The sequence below is a fragment of the Populus trichocarpa genome, chromosome 1, assembly GCF_000002775.5.
Source record: "Populus trichocarpa isolate Nisqually-1 chromosome 1, P.trichocarpa_v4.1, whole genome shotgun sequence".
Lineage (NCBI taxonomy): Eukaryota > Viridiplantae > Streptophyta > Magnoliopsida > Malpighiales > Salicaceae > Populus > Populus trichocarpa.
In genome coordinates this window covers 3,043,261-3,060,720 of record NC_037285.2, presented here as the reverse complement: position 1 = coordinate 3,060,720, position 17,460 = coordinate 3,043,261, and the positions used below count along the sequence as shown (strand labels likewise).

At 35.3% G+C, this 17,460-nt stretch overlaps 3 protein-coding genes across 11 annotated transcripts; 2 read left to right on the top strand and 1 right to left on the bottom strand.

Moving 5' to 3' along the window:
- The first annotated feature begins 1,333 nt into the window (after positions 1-1,333).
- LOC7483289 (uncharacterized) lies at positions 1,334-6,534 on the top strand. 5 transcript variants are annotated; one of them, XM_024601406.2, is made up of 5 exons: positions 1,338-1,428; positions 1,946-2,252; positions 2,400-3,500; positions 4,839-5,513; positions 6,048-6,534. In XM_024601406.2, the coding sequence occupies exons 2-5, from the start codon at positions 1,988-1,990 to the stop codon at positions 6,269-6,271; spliced, it is 2,265 nt and encodes a 754-aa protein (XP_024457174.1). In that variant the 5' UTR covers positions 1,338-1,428; positions 1,946-1,987; the 3' UTR covers positions 6,272-6,534. The 5 variants fall into 5 exon arrangements, with proteins under 5 accessions (XP_002297676.1, XP_024457179.1, XP_024457174.1 ...); XM_002297640.3 differs by having other exon boundaries at positions 1,334-1,428; positions 2,023-3,500; XM_024601411.1 differs by lacking the exon at positions 1,946-2,252 and having other exon boundaries at positions 1,336-1,428.
- Positions 6,535-8,498: 1,964 nt separating this feature from the next.
- LOC7483290 (protein HEADING DATE REPRESSOR 1) lies at positions 8,499-11,622 on the top strand. Its single transcript, XM_002297641.4, has 3 exons — positions 8,499-8,768; positions 10,718-11,043; positions 11,129-11,622. Exons 1-3 carry the CDS (start codon positions 8,648-8,650, stop codon positions 11,345-11,347), a joined length of 666 nt encoding a protein of 221 aa, XP_002297677.1. The 5' UTR covers positions 8,499-8,647; the 3' UTR covers positions 11,348-11,622.
- Positions 10,534-16,103, bottom strand: LOC7476451 (uncharacterized). 5 transcript variants are annotated; one of them, XM_024590956.2, is made up of 8 exons: positions 15,843-16,103; positions 15,476-15,697; positions 15,213-15,386; positions 14,981-15,087; positions 13,572-13,900; positions 12,179-12,721; positions 11,409-11,954; positions 10,534-11,203 (listed from the first exon to the last, which is right to left on the bottom strand). In XM_024590956.2, exons 1-7 carry the CDS (start codon positions 15,960-15,962, stop codon positions 11,941-11,943), a joined length of 1,509 nt encoding a protein of 502 aa, XP_024446724.1. In that variant the 5' UTR covers positions 15,963-16,103; the 3' UTR covers positions 10,534-11,203; positions 11,409-11,940. The 5 variants fall into 5 exon arrangements, with proteins under 5 accessions (XP_024446724.1, XP_024446719.1, XP_024446729.1 ...); XM_024590951.2 differs by having other exon boundaries at positions 11,409-11,940; XM_024590961.2 differs by having other exon boundaries at positions 11,409-11,801.
- Between the last annotated feature and the right edge of the window lie 1,357 nt (positions 16,104-17,460).

The window sequence follows — 17,460 nt, the reverse complement described above, 5'->3', positions numbered from 1 at the left end:
CTTGTGCTAGATCTGGTCTCTCTGGTTGCTTTGGAGAAACTTTAACAAATCAAGAATAATATTTTTCACCCTTTTTTTTTTCATTTCACACACAAACAAAAAAAATGATTTACAATTTATTTTTCCCGAATCAATTAAACATTATAAAATAATTAATTTGTTTAAAAATTATTTTTCATGAAACTTACTTTTCAAAAAAAATGTATTTTATCCTCACAATATGTATTTATCACATAAGCTTTAGGTGGAGTCAAATATATCAAATCTTCTATATGATAATTAATTAAGTATCTGCAAATATCCACCTAAGATTATTGTTGTTGTTATTCAAGTAAAATGTTATAATATATTAATCTAATTTTCGTACCATATATATAATGTTGTCTTCAGATTTATTATGGAAAAAAATAAAAAAATAAAAACCCAAAGTTGTCGATCTCTGGAAAGACCGATCAAGATATCTTGTTTTGTTTTAAAAAAACAAGAAAATAAATAAATAAATAAATATATATATATATATATATATATATAAAAGACAACATTCACCTATATATTATGTTGTCTTTACGAAATTTAATGGAAAAATTAGGGGTGAGCAAAAAAACTGAAAAACCGATTAAACCGAGAAAACCAGAAAAAAAAAACTAAAAAAACTGAACCATAAAAAAAAATTAAACCGATTGCATGTGTTCTTTTTCTTCCTACAACCACATAAATGAATAATGAAATTTATTATTTTTCTCTTTTTAAAAATGTATTCATAATCATTCATAAAAAATATTTATTCTTTGAAGTCAAGGTAAATCAGTATTTATTAGGTTAGAATTAAATCAATATCTCTAAATGTTAATTTTGAGATGTGGTTAAACAAAGCTTGTAATACTATTATGATAATAAGCAAAATAAAAAATAGGTAAAATATATTTTATTCTTATAGATTTATCAATATTCAAATTCTACTTATATACTTTAAAATTTCTCAATATTATTATAATAATAATTTCTTAAGAAATTCAATTTTATCCTTTAATGCTAAATAATTAATGCAAAACTCCCTTTTCTTCATATTTTATTTTATTTTTTCTTTATTTCTCTTATTATTTCTCTGAGATGGTAAGCTTTTAAAAATACAATACAAAAAAAATATGAGAAGGTAGGCTATTTAATGTTTAGGGATAAAATTGGAATGTTCTTGAAACTAGAAGCACAGCATTGAGAAATTTAAAACTAAAGGAGTAATCTATAAGGATAAAACTGAAGCTACACACAAAATGACGTGGCAAAATGCAAAAGGACAAGTGGGTCCCAAACCGAACCCTTTAAAAACTCCTCTCTCTCTCTCTCTCCAGAGCCTTAAAGCGCCAAAATCCTAAACTCTCTCCTTCCAACAGAAACAGTATCTCTTCTTCCGCTTCTTCTCTACTGCTGGTAAGACTCCTTTCTGTTCCTTCTTCTTAAATAAATAATTTTTTTCTATTTGATTGGTATTTTTTGTGCGATTTTTTTCTATGATGATTTGTAACATTTGGGTTTTTGTTGATTTTTTTATCTGTGAATTTTCTTGGGTTTCTTGCTTGAATTATTAGGTTTTGATGTGAATTTTTCTTGTTGTATGATTTTTATTTGTGGGTTTTGGGTTTTGTGTGGTGTTTTTATCTCCATTAATCTCTGTGGTTTGAGGAATATTTTGTTGTTTTAGAATCATGTGGCAGATTGATATTACTGCTGGTTAACTTCGATTATGTGGCAAGGATTGCATGAACTGTCTGCTTAATTTATCTTAGGATTATAGTATTCTCTGTGTTTGTTTCGATGTTGTCTATTGTCAAAGACTCTAGCTTTTTTCTTTTTCTTCTTCTTTTTGTCAAATTTTGCCCCTTTGTATCTATTTTATGATAAAAATAATTCATCATATCTTATAAAATCTTTTTTTTTCATTTGCTAGTCTATGTATGCATAAATTTCAGTTCTGTATATCCTTCTAGTAATGTGTACATCCGATTGCACTCATCCTTTGTCCAGAACTAGTTATGCAATGGCAAGTGAAAAGCCAAAACAAGGAGATAAATTAGCAAATCCTAGTTCTACACCGCAAAGGAATGAAAAACTCGGGGCTCTTGATCTAACTAATTCACCTGCTGGCCATAATGAGATTCTTGATGATCGGTTGCCACCATTTCCTTTTTTCCAAACTGGGGATATGCAGGGAATGCCTCAACATTATGCTCAGGAAATGCCATTGCCTGCCATCCGTATGATGAATGATTTTTCCCATTTCAATTTCTCTGACCGTACTGCATTTGACCATGATTACTTATATAGGCCAGTTCCAGATATTTCACTCTTGGAAGGGAATGTGAACGAACCAGTTGATTGTTTTCCCTCATGTGCTTTAACAGATGTTGCTAGTAAGATTTATGATGGTCTTCAGAACTCCAAGATACACAGAAAAGTTGACAGTGCCAGGAGCGACGTGGCTAGAGGCTCAGAAATGCACAGGGAGGCTGCAGAAGCAAAAAATAGTGATGTGCACAGGTCTTCCCTAATTGGAGAAAGGGGAGCTAGCACACCTATGGCAACGCATAACTCAACTAGTGGAAGAGGGGTAATTAATAACATTGTCAACACAAGTGCAGCTCAGTCTAGTCATCCTCAAATCCTTGATGGGAGTTCTTTGAAGCTGGGAGTTGGATCTAATGCAGAGCCCAGGTATACTTCTAATGTCTCCAGCAGATATGGCACTCTTAAGTATAATGAGGCTGCTCTTCCCCAATCAAGTGCTTTATGTGGTCAAAAAGATGATACAAGTTCTTTGAGCTCTTCTTCAAAGATGACTGGGAATTTTTCTACTATTCAAAACAATGCTGGAGGATTCGATAATAATGCTTCGAATGACAGTGGATTTTCCAGCCTCACACAGAATGTTGATGGGCTTTCTAGGGTAGTACGAAATGCAGGTAGGGCTTCTCAACAAGTGCAGAATGTTGTTGAATTTTCTAACCTGCTGCCGAATATTGGTGGGTTTTCCAATCAAATGCAGAGTGTGGATGGGATTTCTCCTCAAACGCCAAATGTGGATGGATTTTCTAGTCAACTGCAGAGTGTAGAGCAGCTTCCTAGACTATCTCAGAATGAGGGTGGTAGGACTTTGTCACTTTTAGCAGATAGGCAACATTATCATTCTATTTCAAGCAACTGGAGCTCAGGACCCAAAGTGAATGCGAATGCAAGATTTTCAAATGTAAATCCTAGTACAGGTTTTCGGGGTTTTCCCACTGAGCCCTTAATACTACATAATAGAAATCAAGTTGGCATGCCTGATTATGGACACGGGGAAACCGGGTTGCAATCATATTATTTCATTAGGAATGCTACTCAAAGTTCTTCTGACCAAAGACAGTATCCTCACACAGGAACTTTCATGAACCTCTCACCTGACCCTTCTCTGGTTGTTCCTTTTGTAGGGTTCGCCAGAAGCAACCGTGGACAGAGTCAATCAGGTGAATTATTGAGTTCTAAGTATTCCACTATGAATTTAGATAGAGCTTCTAAATAGTAGGTTTCTACTTTATTTACTTTGACATTTGTTTGTTTGCATTTTTTCTTTTTCAATAATCAATGAGGAATTTTGAAAGTCGAGAATGCTCGTCAAATCATTAAGTTTAAAAGACTATAATCTAAATAACCTTGTCATGAACTCTATCAGTTAAATGTCTGATCATGATGATCAATCAGCAAGCTATTCGTTGTTTCTTTCATTGCCAAGTTTTAAGTTTAATTTAGGTGTCCCAAATTGCAGTTGATCTCTTCCCTTTAAATGATTAAGGTGTTCTTCTTCAGGATTGTATCAATGATTTTTTTTTCTTTTGTTTTATGGTGAATTAACGAAAGAGGAGAGTTTGAGAGTAAATACAATCTGGGAATTGGTATGAAGTTTTGAAATGGTGGAAGCCAGTAGCTCAACTATGATCCCAGAAAAAGATGTAAGTGGTCTGTATATATATAGTGGAGGTTTCTTGTCTTGTCCAAAGGAGATAAAATTATTTGCCACTCTTTCCCCAACTCTGTTTTTTTTTTTTTTTTTTGTGTGTGTGTGTTTTTCCTCTAATGGATTTTTTAATCCATAATCTAACCATTAGGCTAACAGAAAGTCATAACTGATGTTTAATTAGTTATTTGCTGATTGATAATTGCTGAACTTCCAGCAATTCAGCCTTTTTGAGCTAAAGAGGTGCTGCTCAATTCACTGAAAGCAGTCTATTTTCTTAGAAATTTGGAGTTTAACATGCAAAGGCATCCTTCGTTTTCTGCACTAAAATCACAGCTTTGGCATGCATGTCTCTAGGTGTCTTAAACTCATTTTCTCATAGTAAATGATGTTTTGATCCTTAATAGTAACCATCAATTTATAATGCTCGTTTGGCTTGATGAAAGCCTCAAGTGTCATAGTTGGGATGCTGAGAGATTCATGTTGTTCATATTATCAGCCATATGGTTTCATTGCAGCTGATTTACCTATAGAATATGAATGATGATGATAACAAACAGCTTTAGATGATGATTCTGCTAATTTATTTTGGATTTGTAGTTCTTAGAATTCATGTTCACAATATCATATTCTGGACACAAATTGGGCTCGGGTGGTAAAGTGCGTTACTTAATTCATTTGCCTACTTTCCCTTGCTATTGCATGCAGCTAAGCTTGCTCAAGCTCCTGTCGAGCTTTCCTGAAGTTCTTCTGAATCTTCTTCTAGTACTAGAAATTAGCATCTAGCTTGACTTAGCTGTTGTTTTGAATCATGTGCTATTATTATTGGTGTTAATTTTTTAACTTACAGGTCAAGTAATCCCAGCAGCAAATGCACCTGCTCAGGCGTCCAGTGTTCCTTGTAGACCATCATGTAAGAGGGGTGCAAGTGAATCTTCTCTTGCTACTCCCGAGGCTTTACACCGAAAGTTCAGAGTTTCTAGAGCTTCCAGTCACTTGTCTACTCCAAATATGGCCCAAATTGCTTCACCTCATGCACCACCGCCTCTGGCTTGGACTCCTTCCTTGAGGCCGCCCTCTGTCCAACTAGCTCGCCCATGCATAATCCAATCTCCTCCAGATGTGTCACAAATTAATGCACCAGCTCTGGTTCAGATTCCTCACTTGAGACCACCACCGGTTCAAGCAGCTTACCGAAACCTAGCTCAGTGTGCTTCGAATGTGGCCCAAATGACTCCACCTCACTCACCTTTGGCTTGGACTCCTCCCAACTTAGCCCTAGTCCAAACTGATCATCCACACCTAGCGCAGTTTGCTCTGAATTTGACCCGAGCTTCACCCAATGCACCTCTGGCTGGGACTCCTCTCTCAAGCCAATTGCTAATCCAAACTGTTCGCCCAAACTTGGCCCTGAAGCCTCCAATTCGCCAACTCTTGGCCCAAAAAACATCTGGTCGACCACCCCTTTCCCATCATGTTCCACCCTTGCCCAGTATAAAAGCACCTGATCACATAAAATGGCAAGGTATATCTCAAGAGTTAGGCTGAATTTTTTTGTGACAGTTGTCTTTAGTTGTTGAGTACCCATTTTTTTCATTTCCAATTGACACTGTTTTTTACTGGGTCGTTTTTCATTTAGCCTTTATTTATGATGAGTATGATGTATTTTTTCCTGTTCATTCCATAGCAGCCTGTATTGGCAAGCAACATTTGCCTTGTGTGAGTAAGGCCTGACAGGTTATTCTCTGGATTTTTATTTTTATCCAATGCTCGTTGTATCTGTTAATTTACTTGAGGACCTGCTTGGACAGCAACAAAATATTTGTGGTGCCTTTTGTGACATGGTTTATTGAACACTGGAGATTTGTCCTTCAGCTGGGAACTGCTTCATCCTGGTTTTGCCTGGACATGTTTCAAATACCTAATGTTATGGGCACCTGACAGCAGAGGCTGTGTTCTATTTAATTCAATCAAACTCCTGCTACAAATGTGCTTTGATATTAATCATGTTAGCAATGATATGGATGGTAACAAGTAATGATGATTCTCTTTATTGCAGATCCAGAAAAAACTCCTCAACTAAGTGGACACCAGTGTTTTATATGCAAGAGGGATCTCTCATTCACGCCAGAAGGGCCAGTGGAACAACCAGTGAATCCACAACCTGTTGCTGTCTTGCCATGCCACCACCACTTTCATGCTTTCTGCTTGGAGCGTATTACTACCGGAAGCGATGCAGAGAATCCTCCATGTATTCCTTGTGCCATGGGTGACAAGAACTAGCTCTCACCATGATCATTCATGTCCTCCATGTTTTTTCTTTTCTTTTTTTCTTTTTGTTCAATCCTGCTAGCATTAGTCTTCTTGATATAGCATATAGAGGGAAACTCTAAGTTTTGGAGAAGAGCGACTATATTAAATAGCTAGCTGCAATTCTTTTAACTGTGTACAGCAGATGACATTACTGATACAAGTTACAACATTTAAAATCAATCTAGTAGAGGACACTTCACGATTAATATAACGCATCCTTTAAACATTCTATAGCTGAAGTTTGTTTTCGAGATTCTGTTGACAGGGTGCATCAAAGGTGGTTTGCTTGCGATTGCTTTCTCATAATTTTTTACTACATCAGTGGTTTTTGCCCTTAATTTTATTTTAATGCTAACCTTCCATCACACAATTTGGCCATACCATTAGATTTTTTGTTTTCCAATTACTTCTGTGACGAAGACATGCAAGCCTGCAAAACTGCACTGGCCTCAATATCAGCCCAACCGAGCCTGCCAATGGTTCATGTTAAGCCCTAAGGCTAAGCCCTACAACCCTTTCCACTCACCAACCAAACCAATACCTGAAGTCAAAATCACGAGAAAACAAAACATAAATGGAGCTACTGCCTGCCTACCGGTCCTGATCAAAGGTCAGTCGGTGGATTAGCGGTTACATGTTGTGGGGTTCTGACTTCTGACTTCTGAGTTTGCTCTCTCTTTCAAGATTCCATTTTCCGAGAAAAAAAAAATCCCCATGCATCATGGGATATGCCTTTCTTGTAACATTTGGTATCAAAACTGGGACTGGAATATAATTTGCGATCATAGATTTTAAATTCAACCCGAGTTTTTAACTCAATGCAAGCTTTAGGTTATAAATCATCCAACTTGATTTATTTTTTTTAAATAAAGCAAAATAATACCATTTTTAAATTAAAAAAACACTTATTTGAAAAAAAACCGAACCAATCTGTATTCTTAATTGAATTATATTAAATCAACTCTCTTTCCGAGTTAAGAGTTGAACCTAATAGTGTTTGCAACAACTATTTTAGAAATTAAAATAGGGGATTAAAACAAACCCAAAACAAGAGGCAAAAAAAAATAAAATAAAACAAAGCAAATAAAGACAGGCTAAATAACATAACACATGGAAGAAATAAAACACTCAGAAAATAGATAATGGGACCCACATTAGACAACTGTTAGCTTAAAATCTTCCACCCTATAGCTAAAATCCCCACCGTTCAAATAAACGACAACCAGAATCAACCTTGATGCTACCGTCATTAGTTATTGTCCCCCAAGATGGGTCAACTGTATTTTAATCCCTGTATTTCATTAATATTATAATTTGGTCCTTATATAAAATAGCTTGTCACTCTTTTCTAACCTTTTCTTTGATTATTTTCTCAACCTTTCCTTCTATAAATCATGTTTTTTTTTTATGTGATAGTAATCCACCAAATCTTTAAAGGAAAATGCTTGCCTAGTTGAGCAAGTTAACATTGTGCCTAGTTTTTTTTTAACACAATTGTCATTGAATTTCTTAATATTTTCACCAAATATTTAAAGGAAAATGTTAATCTAATTGAGTAGGTTAACATTGTGTCTAATATTTTTTTATCACAATTGTCCTTATGCATTGAATTTTTTTTTATTAACGTGGGTGTTTGTACCAGCTTGCACGTACCTCGACTAATCTCACGGGCCTTGAAATTAACGACCATGTAAGTCTCCAGTGGCCTTGAGGTTTGTGGAACTCGAACTGGGGACCTCTAGGGAACAAACTTAGGATCTGACCAGTTGAGTTATACCCTTCAAGATTTATGCATAGAATTTCTTAATATCTCCGGACAATGGCAATGTTATTATTCTCATGCTAATACTATTTATAATTATTAAATATTTATTTTCTTAAAAGTAAAGTGGATCTTAGTAAACATTAATTATAAACATACCAGGAAATTAACAAAATATATGTTATACATAGGCAATTGTGTCTAAGAAAACTTGGGCACGGTGCTAACTTGTCCAAGGAGTGTGTAGGTTAGCATTTTCCATCTTTAAAAACCCTAAAATACTAAGACAAATCTAAATCATCCCAAAAAGTTATATTGGAAAAAACTATGAGACTGACAGTTGGAGTTTTTTTAAGACTATGAGGGCTGAAAGGAACATTATGAAATACATGGGGATTGGAATGTAGTTTACTTCAAAAATTTAGAAGTACAAATAACAGAAAGAAAGTTGAAACGGACACTCTGCTTGTTATCTATCTTCATTTCCACAAGAACCTCTCCCCGTCTGTCTCTCTCTCTATAAGCAAAGAGAGACCTTGGTGTTCATAGTTCTTGAAAGTTGAAGAAAGTTTTCATCTTCTTCAATGGAAAAGGAGGACGATAATAATAAAACCAAGGATGTGAGGATGGTTGAAGTTGAACCTTTGAATGGCTTCTCCCCAGTCTCTTCAACTAGGATCTTTTGGAAATCTAGAAAAAGATCAGGTAGTACCACTTAAGCTGTCTTCTTCTTTTTGGCCTTTTTTTATTCTTTCTGTTTGCTTTCTAGGAAAATAAGAGAGAGAAAGTGAAGGAAGGTGCTTGAATCCAGTCTTGTTTGTTATGTTTGCATGGTATACAAATATATCTATCAAACCCATGTCTTGAAATTTGATATTAGTGAAGAATCCTAGTTCTTGTTGCTTGGTGTAGAAAGATCTGTGTCAAAGGTTTCATTTTTAGACATTTAGAAGCTTAATTCTAACATTCCCCATGAGAACAAGAACAGATCCTTTGATTAGAGAACTAAATTATGATTATTAACCATAACCTTCCCTCTCTAAGGAGGCAAAGATTATAGCTTTGACATTTGTTGGTTAATTAGAGGTAGAGGGAGAGAGACAGGGAGAGAAAGAACAGTTTGTGATGACTTGTTGTTTGCTTACACAAGACTTGTTTACTTTGCTTGTAAGTGAATTCACTGGCTTTGGATTACCAATTGCTCTCTTTCCTAGTATTATTATCATTATTACTATTATTATTACATCCATTTTCTTTTTTGTTACTATTTTCTTACAAGATCACACCAAGACATCTCCAATTATTAAGGATGGTATCCTGTTTGTGTTTCAACTTTTTGGTGTGGATTTTATAATTAGTCAATTTCTTAGTCAACTAACCCATGGCCTACCTCTCCTAGGGAATTGGTCGTTACTTTTTGTCAGGGCAAAGGTTACTATCTTGCTCCATTTTTGGTTTATTACTCGTACTTAATAATTGTAACAATCTTGGTTGATGAACCTGTGATTTATGCTTTGTCAATGGTATTGTGTTAGCCCTTATTAGACTTCTTAGAGCTGGTTTGGCACTATGCTGCATGGTATTTTTATTTAAAAATATATTAAAATAATTTTTTAATATTGACATATAAAAAACTACAAAAAAATATTAATTTGATATTTTTACAAATGTATTTTAAAAAGCAACTACAAAGAGAAGCTAACACTCTCTTCAGATATTTTGAAAATGGAAAAACATGGTGACTAGGATTTAATGATTTTGTGTTCTTTTTTTATTCCCAACTGTGCTAACATCTTTCAAGAAAGAGGGTATGGAGAGGTACTGTTTCAATAGTTTCCTAGATAAAGTAATTGTATTGTTACCATTTAGAAAGAAGATGAATTGAGTTCTTGGCAAATAGGTCAGTAATTCGCAGAAGGTAACTGTTCTAGAAGAAATGGCTCTTAGGAAATGAATAGTTGTTTTAAAGTAAGTTTGAGAATGTAGAACTGATTATTATTATTTTTAAAGTGTTTTTTCTTGGAAATAATATCTTTTTATTTTTTAAAATTTATTTTTTATATCAGCATGAAAACATTTAAAAAAAATTAATTCCAAGCAAAAAAAAAATCAAATTTTAATAAAAAAAACAAGTTAAAATCCACTATCAAACACTTTTTTAATGATGGACATGTAAACAGCGTTGAGACATTGATGCTATCCCATTTTGTTTCTTCTTTGATTAGTTTGGTAAATTGCAATGCCCGTTGCTCGAGTATATCAATGCCAAAAAGGAAAAACATCCTTATGCCCGAGTAAAATCCAATTTACTTAAAACTTGGTTTTAGTTGGTTGCAAAAGAGCAAGTGTGGATTGTAGATTCCATGCATTTCTCTTTATGTTTGCCTATGCTCCTATAGAGCATAAAAAAATGTGATATATTCCACCATACATGGTTTGGCCACATAGGTTTACAGTTTTGTACGGTCAATGAACATAAAAGCATAAATGTTTCATTGTTTATGGCTCTCTTTCAAGGTTAAAATGATGAGCACTGCAGATAGTTGTAGTTTATATGTGACTTGTTACATCTTTTAGTGGCCATGTATGTATAATATAGATCTTCCATGCTTCTAAAACTATTTGGAACTAGAATGGTAACTTCTTTCCAACAGCTAGCGGGAGGAATTTAGACAAGGTAACCGAGGACAATGTTAATGAAACACCCAACAAACAGGAGGAATCTTCCAATGATGAAAAGATGCAGGACCAAAATCTAACTCCAGAGCTTTCTGAGCGTCGAAAGGCCCTCTTTGAACCGTTGGAACCTGTAACAAATATCAATGGCAAGAGATCATCTGCAGAATCCCTACTCCCTCCTCCAGATTTTGATGCTGCAAGCTATCCCAAGGGCTGGCTAATTGGAAAGAAGCGAAAGCTTGTTAATGTAGATGTTGTTGAGAGCATGAGGAGGATTGCCGTGCAGGAAATGAACAGAAAGGTATTGGCTTCATAAACCTAACCTCTTATGCATCGCTTACACAGCAGCATGTGCAGATTGAACTAGCATTGGATGATTCTTGCAGGACCGAGAAATTGATGGCCTAAATGAGCAGTTGGAAGAAGATGCACGGTGTCTAGAACATCTCCAACTCCAACTTCTGCAAGAAAAAAGTAAACGTGCTGAGGTAGAGAGAGAGAATGCTATGCTGCAAGACCAGATATCAATGCTTATGAACGTGCTACAGGAAAATGAGCCAATGGGCGATGAAGATCTGGGGAATGAAGGTCCTGATGAACCTTAAATATGTTTTGATTATTTATTCTTTTTGTAGGTTTGTTGGGGAAAGTTAGAAGAATTCATACATGAACATACACGCGGTTTTGTCCAAATATTTGTTGGAGGTCATGTTACTGTATCTGTTGAAATGGGCGCACCTTGTGCACGCTTGTTGCTGTTTGTAGTCGTGTCTCCTTCCTATCTTGTAAATGCATACAGGCCTCTGGTAATTTGTTCATGTGTTGATGCCTCGTGGCTAACAATATTTAGATCAATTATGTGGCTAGCAATTCTTCTGCCCTTTTGTTGCGCTCGCAATTCTGATTCATCTTTCGCTGGTTACTTTGACAGCAAATCCTGTCCTACCCATTTTGGCATGCGCTCTGTGTGGTTTCATGTGGCATATTTTTATCTCCTGGTTTCCAGTAAAAGGCATGCTGCCACTATAGCCGCCATCAAGGATGTTTTTTCTCAAAGTCCTAGAAAAATGAGCAAGAAATTGTTATCCTGATTTATGTGCCCCTTGGACAAGGTTGCATAGAAAGTGCTCTACGATTGAAAACGCTGCCAACACCACATTCCACGTGCACTATTAGGGCTACAAAAGGTTGTGATCCCCTACAAACACCAAGCTTTACATAAACTGTTAAGATTGCAAAAGGTTGAACAAAGAAAACACTAGTTCAAACACTATGGACACCAGTATCCCCATATGAACATCCGAGGATTCTTCATCAATATCCATTTCTGAATCCCCGAGCTGTACAAGTTGAAAGAGGCAAATTATATCACTATACCGCTTCATTTTCACAATCTTCCTATATATTGAATAAAAATTGTGGCAGAGAAGCAATACTTGGAAGATTAAGAAGTAGCTCTCCAACCGAGTCCTTCCTTGACATGGCTGGTGCCTGCTTGCAAATGGAAACATTACTGGCCTCTCCCTCAGGTGCGGGAAAACTCTCTATAAATTTGCTTTGACACGCAGATGCAGTGGAATTAGTTTCGTTTATTCTCCTATCATGATCCACATCAAGATCGCTGAGACTCTTTGCCTGCAAGTCCCGAGCTGTTGCAGGATCCTTCTGCAGTAGGCAGCAAAGAGAATTGACCGTTGACACAACGGATTGCTCATCCGAGGCTGACATAACTTGAGAGTCTCCAAGCAAGTATTGAGTAATTTCATCTAGAATGTCACTGCTCTTTATGTCACCACCAGAGAGGATAGAATTTCCAGAGGTCATCTGTTCTGAAATGCAATGTCCAATGTGGTTCACAAGGTCGCTCATTGAAATGGATGGATGAAGTCCGGGCACTTTAATTTGATCACAATTGCTTGGCAACTGCTGTTCTCCTGTTCTGTTGCTCCTGGTTTCTTCAAATGCATGGGTTTCCATTACTAGAAATGAGAGGCAAGTTAGAAAGATTACAGTAGGCAAGATAAAGAGTTTAAAAACATTGCAAATAAATCCACAAGTGTTCCATTCCAGATACTGATCTTAATAATGTCAGCCATGAAGGTTTAACGGCAATATAGATCAAAAGATTTGACAGAGCAGAAAGCAATTTTATCACACAGCTAAACAAGATTAAAAGATGGTTCTTGAAGATACCAATGATGCTTAATATGAGCTAGGCTTAGCAAAAAGGTCGCCTGAGTAGCTTACATGCCTGTACTAGGAGTATGTCATTTCATACTATGATGGACCACAAACTTTTTGTGAAAACTTCACTTTAGTTTGACAGATGAATTACTCCCAGCTTCTATAAAAGCTAGATCATATATAGTTGATTGACTGATTATTTGGAACCTTTGTCCAACAAGTAACTAATTGTAGCAGCTAGTATAACTAAAGCGCCTTAGTTCCTTCAGAGTTTACAGCTATAGATTCACATGATACGTGATCAATTTTTCCATCAACAATACGCATATTATTCCCAACTAGTCCAGATTCTGAACTACTGACTGTGAGGCAACTCTGGCTCCTCACAGTTATCAATGCACTGCTGGAACTGTATCAGTTAGTGATCATTGTTCATTCAAACTGCAAAAGATATATTGGCGGTTGCAGTCCACCATTAATTGTTAAACAATAGACATTAAATCAGATCAGATACATCCGATTGCTTCTAAAGCAAACATATAAGGGTTCTTAGGATTAAGAACAGTAATGACAAGAGATGACAAGAGCAGAAAAGCTTTTACCATCATTTTCATCAATTTATTCAGATTTAGGATTATATCTTACCTAAGGTAGTTGAAGAAGTTTGCTGGGAAATATTTTCAGGAGACTGACACGTTAAACCTTGGCATTCATTATTCAAGGAAGATGAAAGAACTCCAGATGGTGGCCCTGCTTCCTGCAGAGCAAAAACAGCTGTTCTATCCTCAACTTCTGAATCAAGCCCCTTGCCAGATTCATGCAAGTCACTGAATGCAGAAACTCTTTGCGCAAAATATGGAGATTCTAATATAATTTCTAGTTGTTGACTAAGAAAGCTGAGACGAGGATCACATTGAATAAGTTTTTCATAATGCTTGCCCATGAAGCCTTGCTGGAACTGGAGAAAATGCCGCCTAAGTAAGAAGTCAGAAAATCAGCATTCAAGGTTTGAATCAAATGAAAGAGCAAAAAGTTAAGGAATTAATCATTAGTAGTGTCTTCTACACATCATAAACAAATTGAATCTTCCAACAATGAAGTAAAAAAGCTCTAGTTCACATCTAGGCAATGTCGTAGTAAGAAAAAGACACTTCATGGTCGAAGCCACACCATGTGGTGTACAGAGGGGAAGACTTGATCATGTTTACAGTATGTCAGAAGTCTCAAACAGAAGGGGTGATCCCTCCACATCAGACGGGCATAGAAGTCTACTTTAACCAACACGAGGAGTCAAACAGAGGTTTGAAGAAAATTATAAAATCTCTTACACAATGTGCATTGCCATCTGACTGGATTTCAAATCATCTTAGAACACTAAGAAACCATCCAAAATATAACCAAGAAATCAATTTACTAGATGGACCCATCAATGCTCCAGATCCAATAGCCTTACATGATGCTAGATTTCCAATAGCCTGAACCAAGCTCATCCTATTCAGTCGAATGTTGAAAATTTCTAGCACCTCCCATAACATTATTGAAATGGAGAAACAAATTCAGGTGGCTGTGACAAAAAAAAAAAACAATTTGTAAAAAAAAAAAAAAGACATAAGGTCAAGCTCATTTTCAAGAGCACCTTATTGAGAAGCCTCATCGTGAGGGTTCGTTTTGTTGCTTCTTAGGGTGAAAAGCACCCCCTAAACAAACCCCTGCCACATGTCGTGGAAATGAACATAAAACATGAAAGAATAGAACCATAAATCCCCAGACTATAAGACGAAATTAATTTATAGTCCTAACAAAGAAAAACATTGAAACCTTGAAACCCCTTTACAGAATAGCAGAATCGTGATGAATATTTAAAGCCATGTATGACAACGTGTTCATTTTATAGACTAGCGTTTTTGCCAAGAAAGATAAAAGGGAAAAGAAAGTAGACACTAGATGTTATAATTAAAAGCACCAATACTGTAACCACCAGATATTTCAATCCATGAGGCAATGAGAATAAGTAAATCCCCCTCAAATTGACAGCTTAAGCATAGTATCAGTACCTGTGTGTGCTAGCTTGTCCACCAGTAAAATCTGATGTTGCCTGCCACAAAGTATGCTTCCTAGGCTGTGGATTTGTCTCTCTAAAGAAAAGGGGTTGTCTAGCCAGCTGCGCCAAACACATACAACCCTCCATCACCACCATCATTATTAAGATTACATGTGTGTTTGAGCCGTAAGAAGGGGCATGTATTATAAAAGCATATGATTTTGATCAAAAGAGAAGAAAAATACCACTACATCCAAGGTTTCTGGTCCATCATCAGGAAAATTTGCCTTGATAGCCACAATATCTGACCACTGAATTTCAATCTTATTCTTAAGACCACCATCAAGCACTTCCCAAACAAGTTTATGCTTAGCAAAATAACACTTTGCCACCAAATCCCCTTCGTATCTTGACTTACACTAATTAAAAAAAAAATCAGAATTTAAAAATACGAAACGTATAAACACCGAATACTCAATTAAAAAAGTAAAGAGATCAATTTGCATACCTCCCAACTCCCTATTTTTAGAAGTGAAGCAGTAAAGTTTGAAGCTTTAAGCTTATCAGCAGCAGCACTACTAGGTTTCTTTGACAACATAGTATTACTAGTGTTTTGCTGAGATAACTTCATTTGAATCAAATCCAAAAAAGATGGACTCTTTTTCAGTGTCAAGCCAATTGGACTTGGCTCTTGAAGTGGATTATACAGTACTGCATCTGGGATTATCACCTGCCCTCAAACAAATCAATCAACCAACCAAGAAAACAAAACCTCATAATTAATCCAATCACAGAAACTCAAACACACCAAAAAAGACAACAAATTTAGTTGTGTTTGGTTATTGAGAAAGTGAAAGAGAGAGATAGATAGAAACCTGTAAACAAGGATCAAGTTTTGAACGTTTGTGAAGTGGACTGAGTTGATCCTCCAAGGAATCATCAGCTTCCAGCTTCACTGATGCTTTTCTGCTTAAGGAACTCATTGACTGAACCATCTGAATCCTACCCTTTTATAAACTCAGTGGGTTAACTCTGATTCTTCTTTAACTAACAGAAACGAAAGCTCTCTCGTTTCTTCATCCAAAACTCTATGCTGAAACAACAATAATTTCGGTTTCTTTTTTATACTGTTGTGGCAGTTACGTGCCCGAATAGGATCGGCACGTGTTCATTCCGGTTAAATGGGAACTGGGTGGCTACAAGAATGACTACTGTACCCTTCAAATGAGAAGTACATGGAGGGTTGGTTCGTAATTCGCATTGTTTGGGTGGGAGGAGATGCATCATGTGGTGCCTCTGTCACCTGATGGACACGTGCGCTGCTATTTTTGTTTTTGATAAATGTGGACCCGGTTCATGAAAGCTCTACGCGAGTTGTCTTTTGTCGTTTTAGCGATATTTCCTAGAAAAGGAAGAGACGTGATTGGGTGGAGGTGAAACGTGTAAAAATCTGGTAAGGTTGGAGTGACAAGTATATTTTTATGAAAATGAGCATGCTTTGTGGATAAGAATTGCCAACTTGTACTTGCCATCCTTTGTTGACTACTATGCGTTGCCCGCGGCTTGCGGGGGGCTTGATAAACATTTTTACACGTGTAAAAACATAATAGGTTAAAAAAATTTAAGTTTCAATGTTGTTAAATTGACAATTTAAATATTTTATAAAAAACAATAATAAAAAAATTGATATAAAGTTTTTAAAAATAATTACACTCGAATCTATTCGAATTATCAAACAACTCAATGTTAATCTAACTTAAAGAAAACCGGAAACAAAAGTCAAATTTTCAAAAAAAAAACATTAGCTTAAAAAAAATAGAGGAAATCAAATGAACCTTTTAAACCTGATCTAATCTAAAAAACTCTCAACTTATTAAATCTTAAACCTGAGTTAAATCAAGAAGCTTAAATGTCTTCCAATTTAATTTCAAATGATAAAAAATTTGAAAAAACTATTAATAAAAAAACAACAAAAAGAAATAATAGAGTAAAAATCTGACATGAAAAAACCTATTAAGGATGAAATCTAAAAAAAAACATTATATCAAAAACAAAAAAATATATAATTAAAAGAATTATAACCAAACTTGAAAGATTAAAAAATCATAGGTGATGAAATTGAAAATTATTTGTAATATAATATATTATTTATAGATTAAAAAATTACAAGGGTGAAATAGAAAAAACAATTGTTGAGAACTAACCTAATAGAATCAAACCGAAAACAAATAACAAAACAAAAGTTAAAAAAAATAAAAAAAAATAAGACAACATCAATTTATAAAAAGGAAAAAAAATAAGACAAACCTCTTAAATCTAGTTTAATTTCTAAAAATCATTTTATGAAATTATTTACCCAGATTCAATCAAGAGCATAATTCTTAATCAATTTAATTTTGAAGTATAAGATTGGTAAAAAAATATTAATAAAACTATTTAAGCAATAAAAACATTAAGGATAAAATTTGATAGAAAAAAAAAACCTAAAGAGAA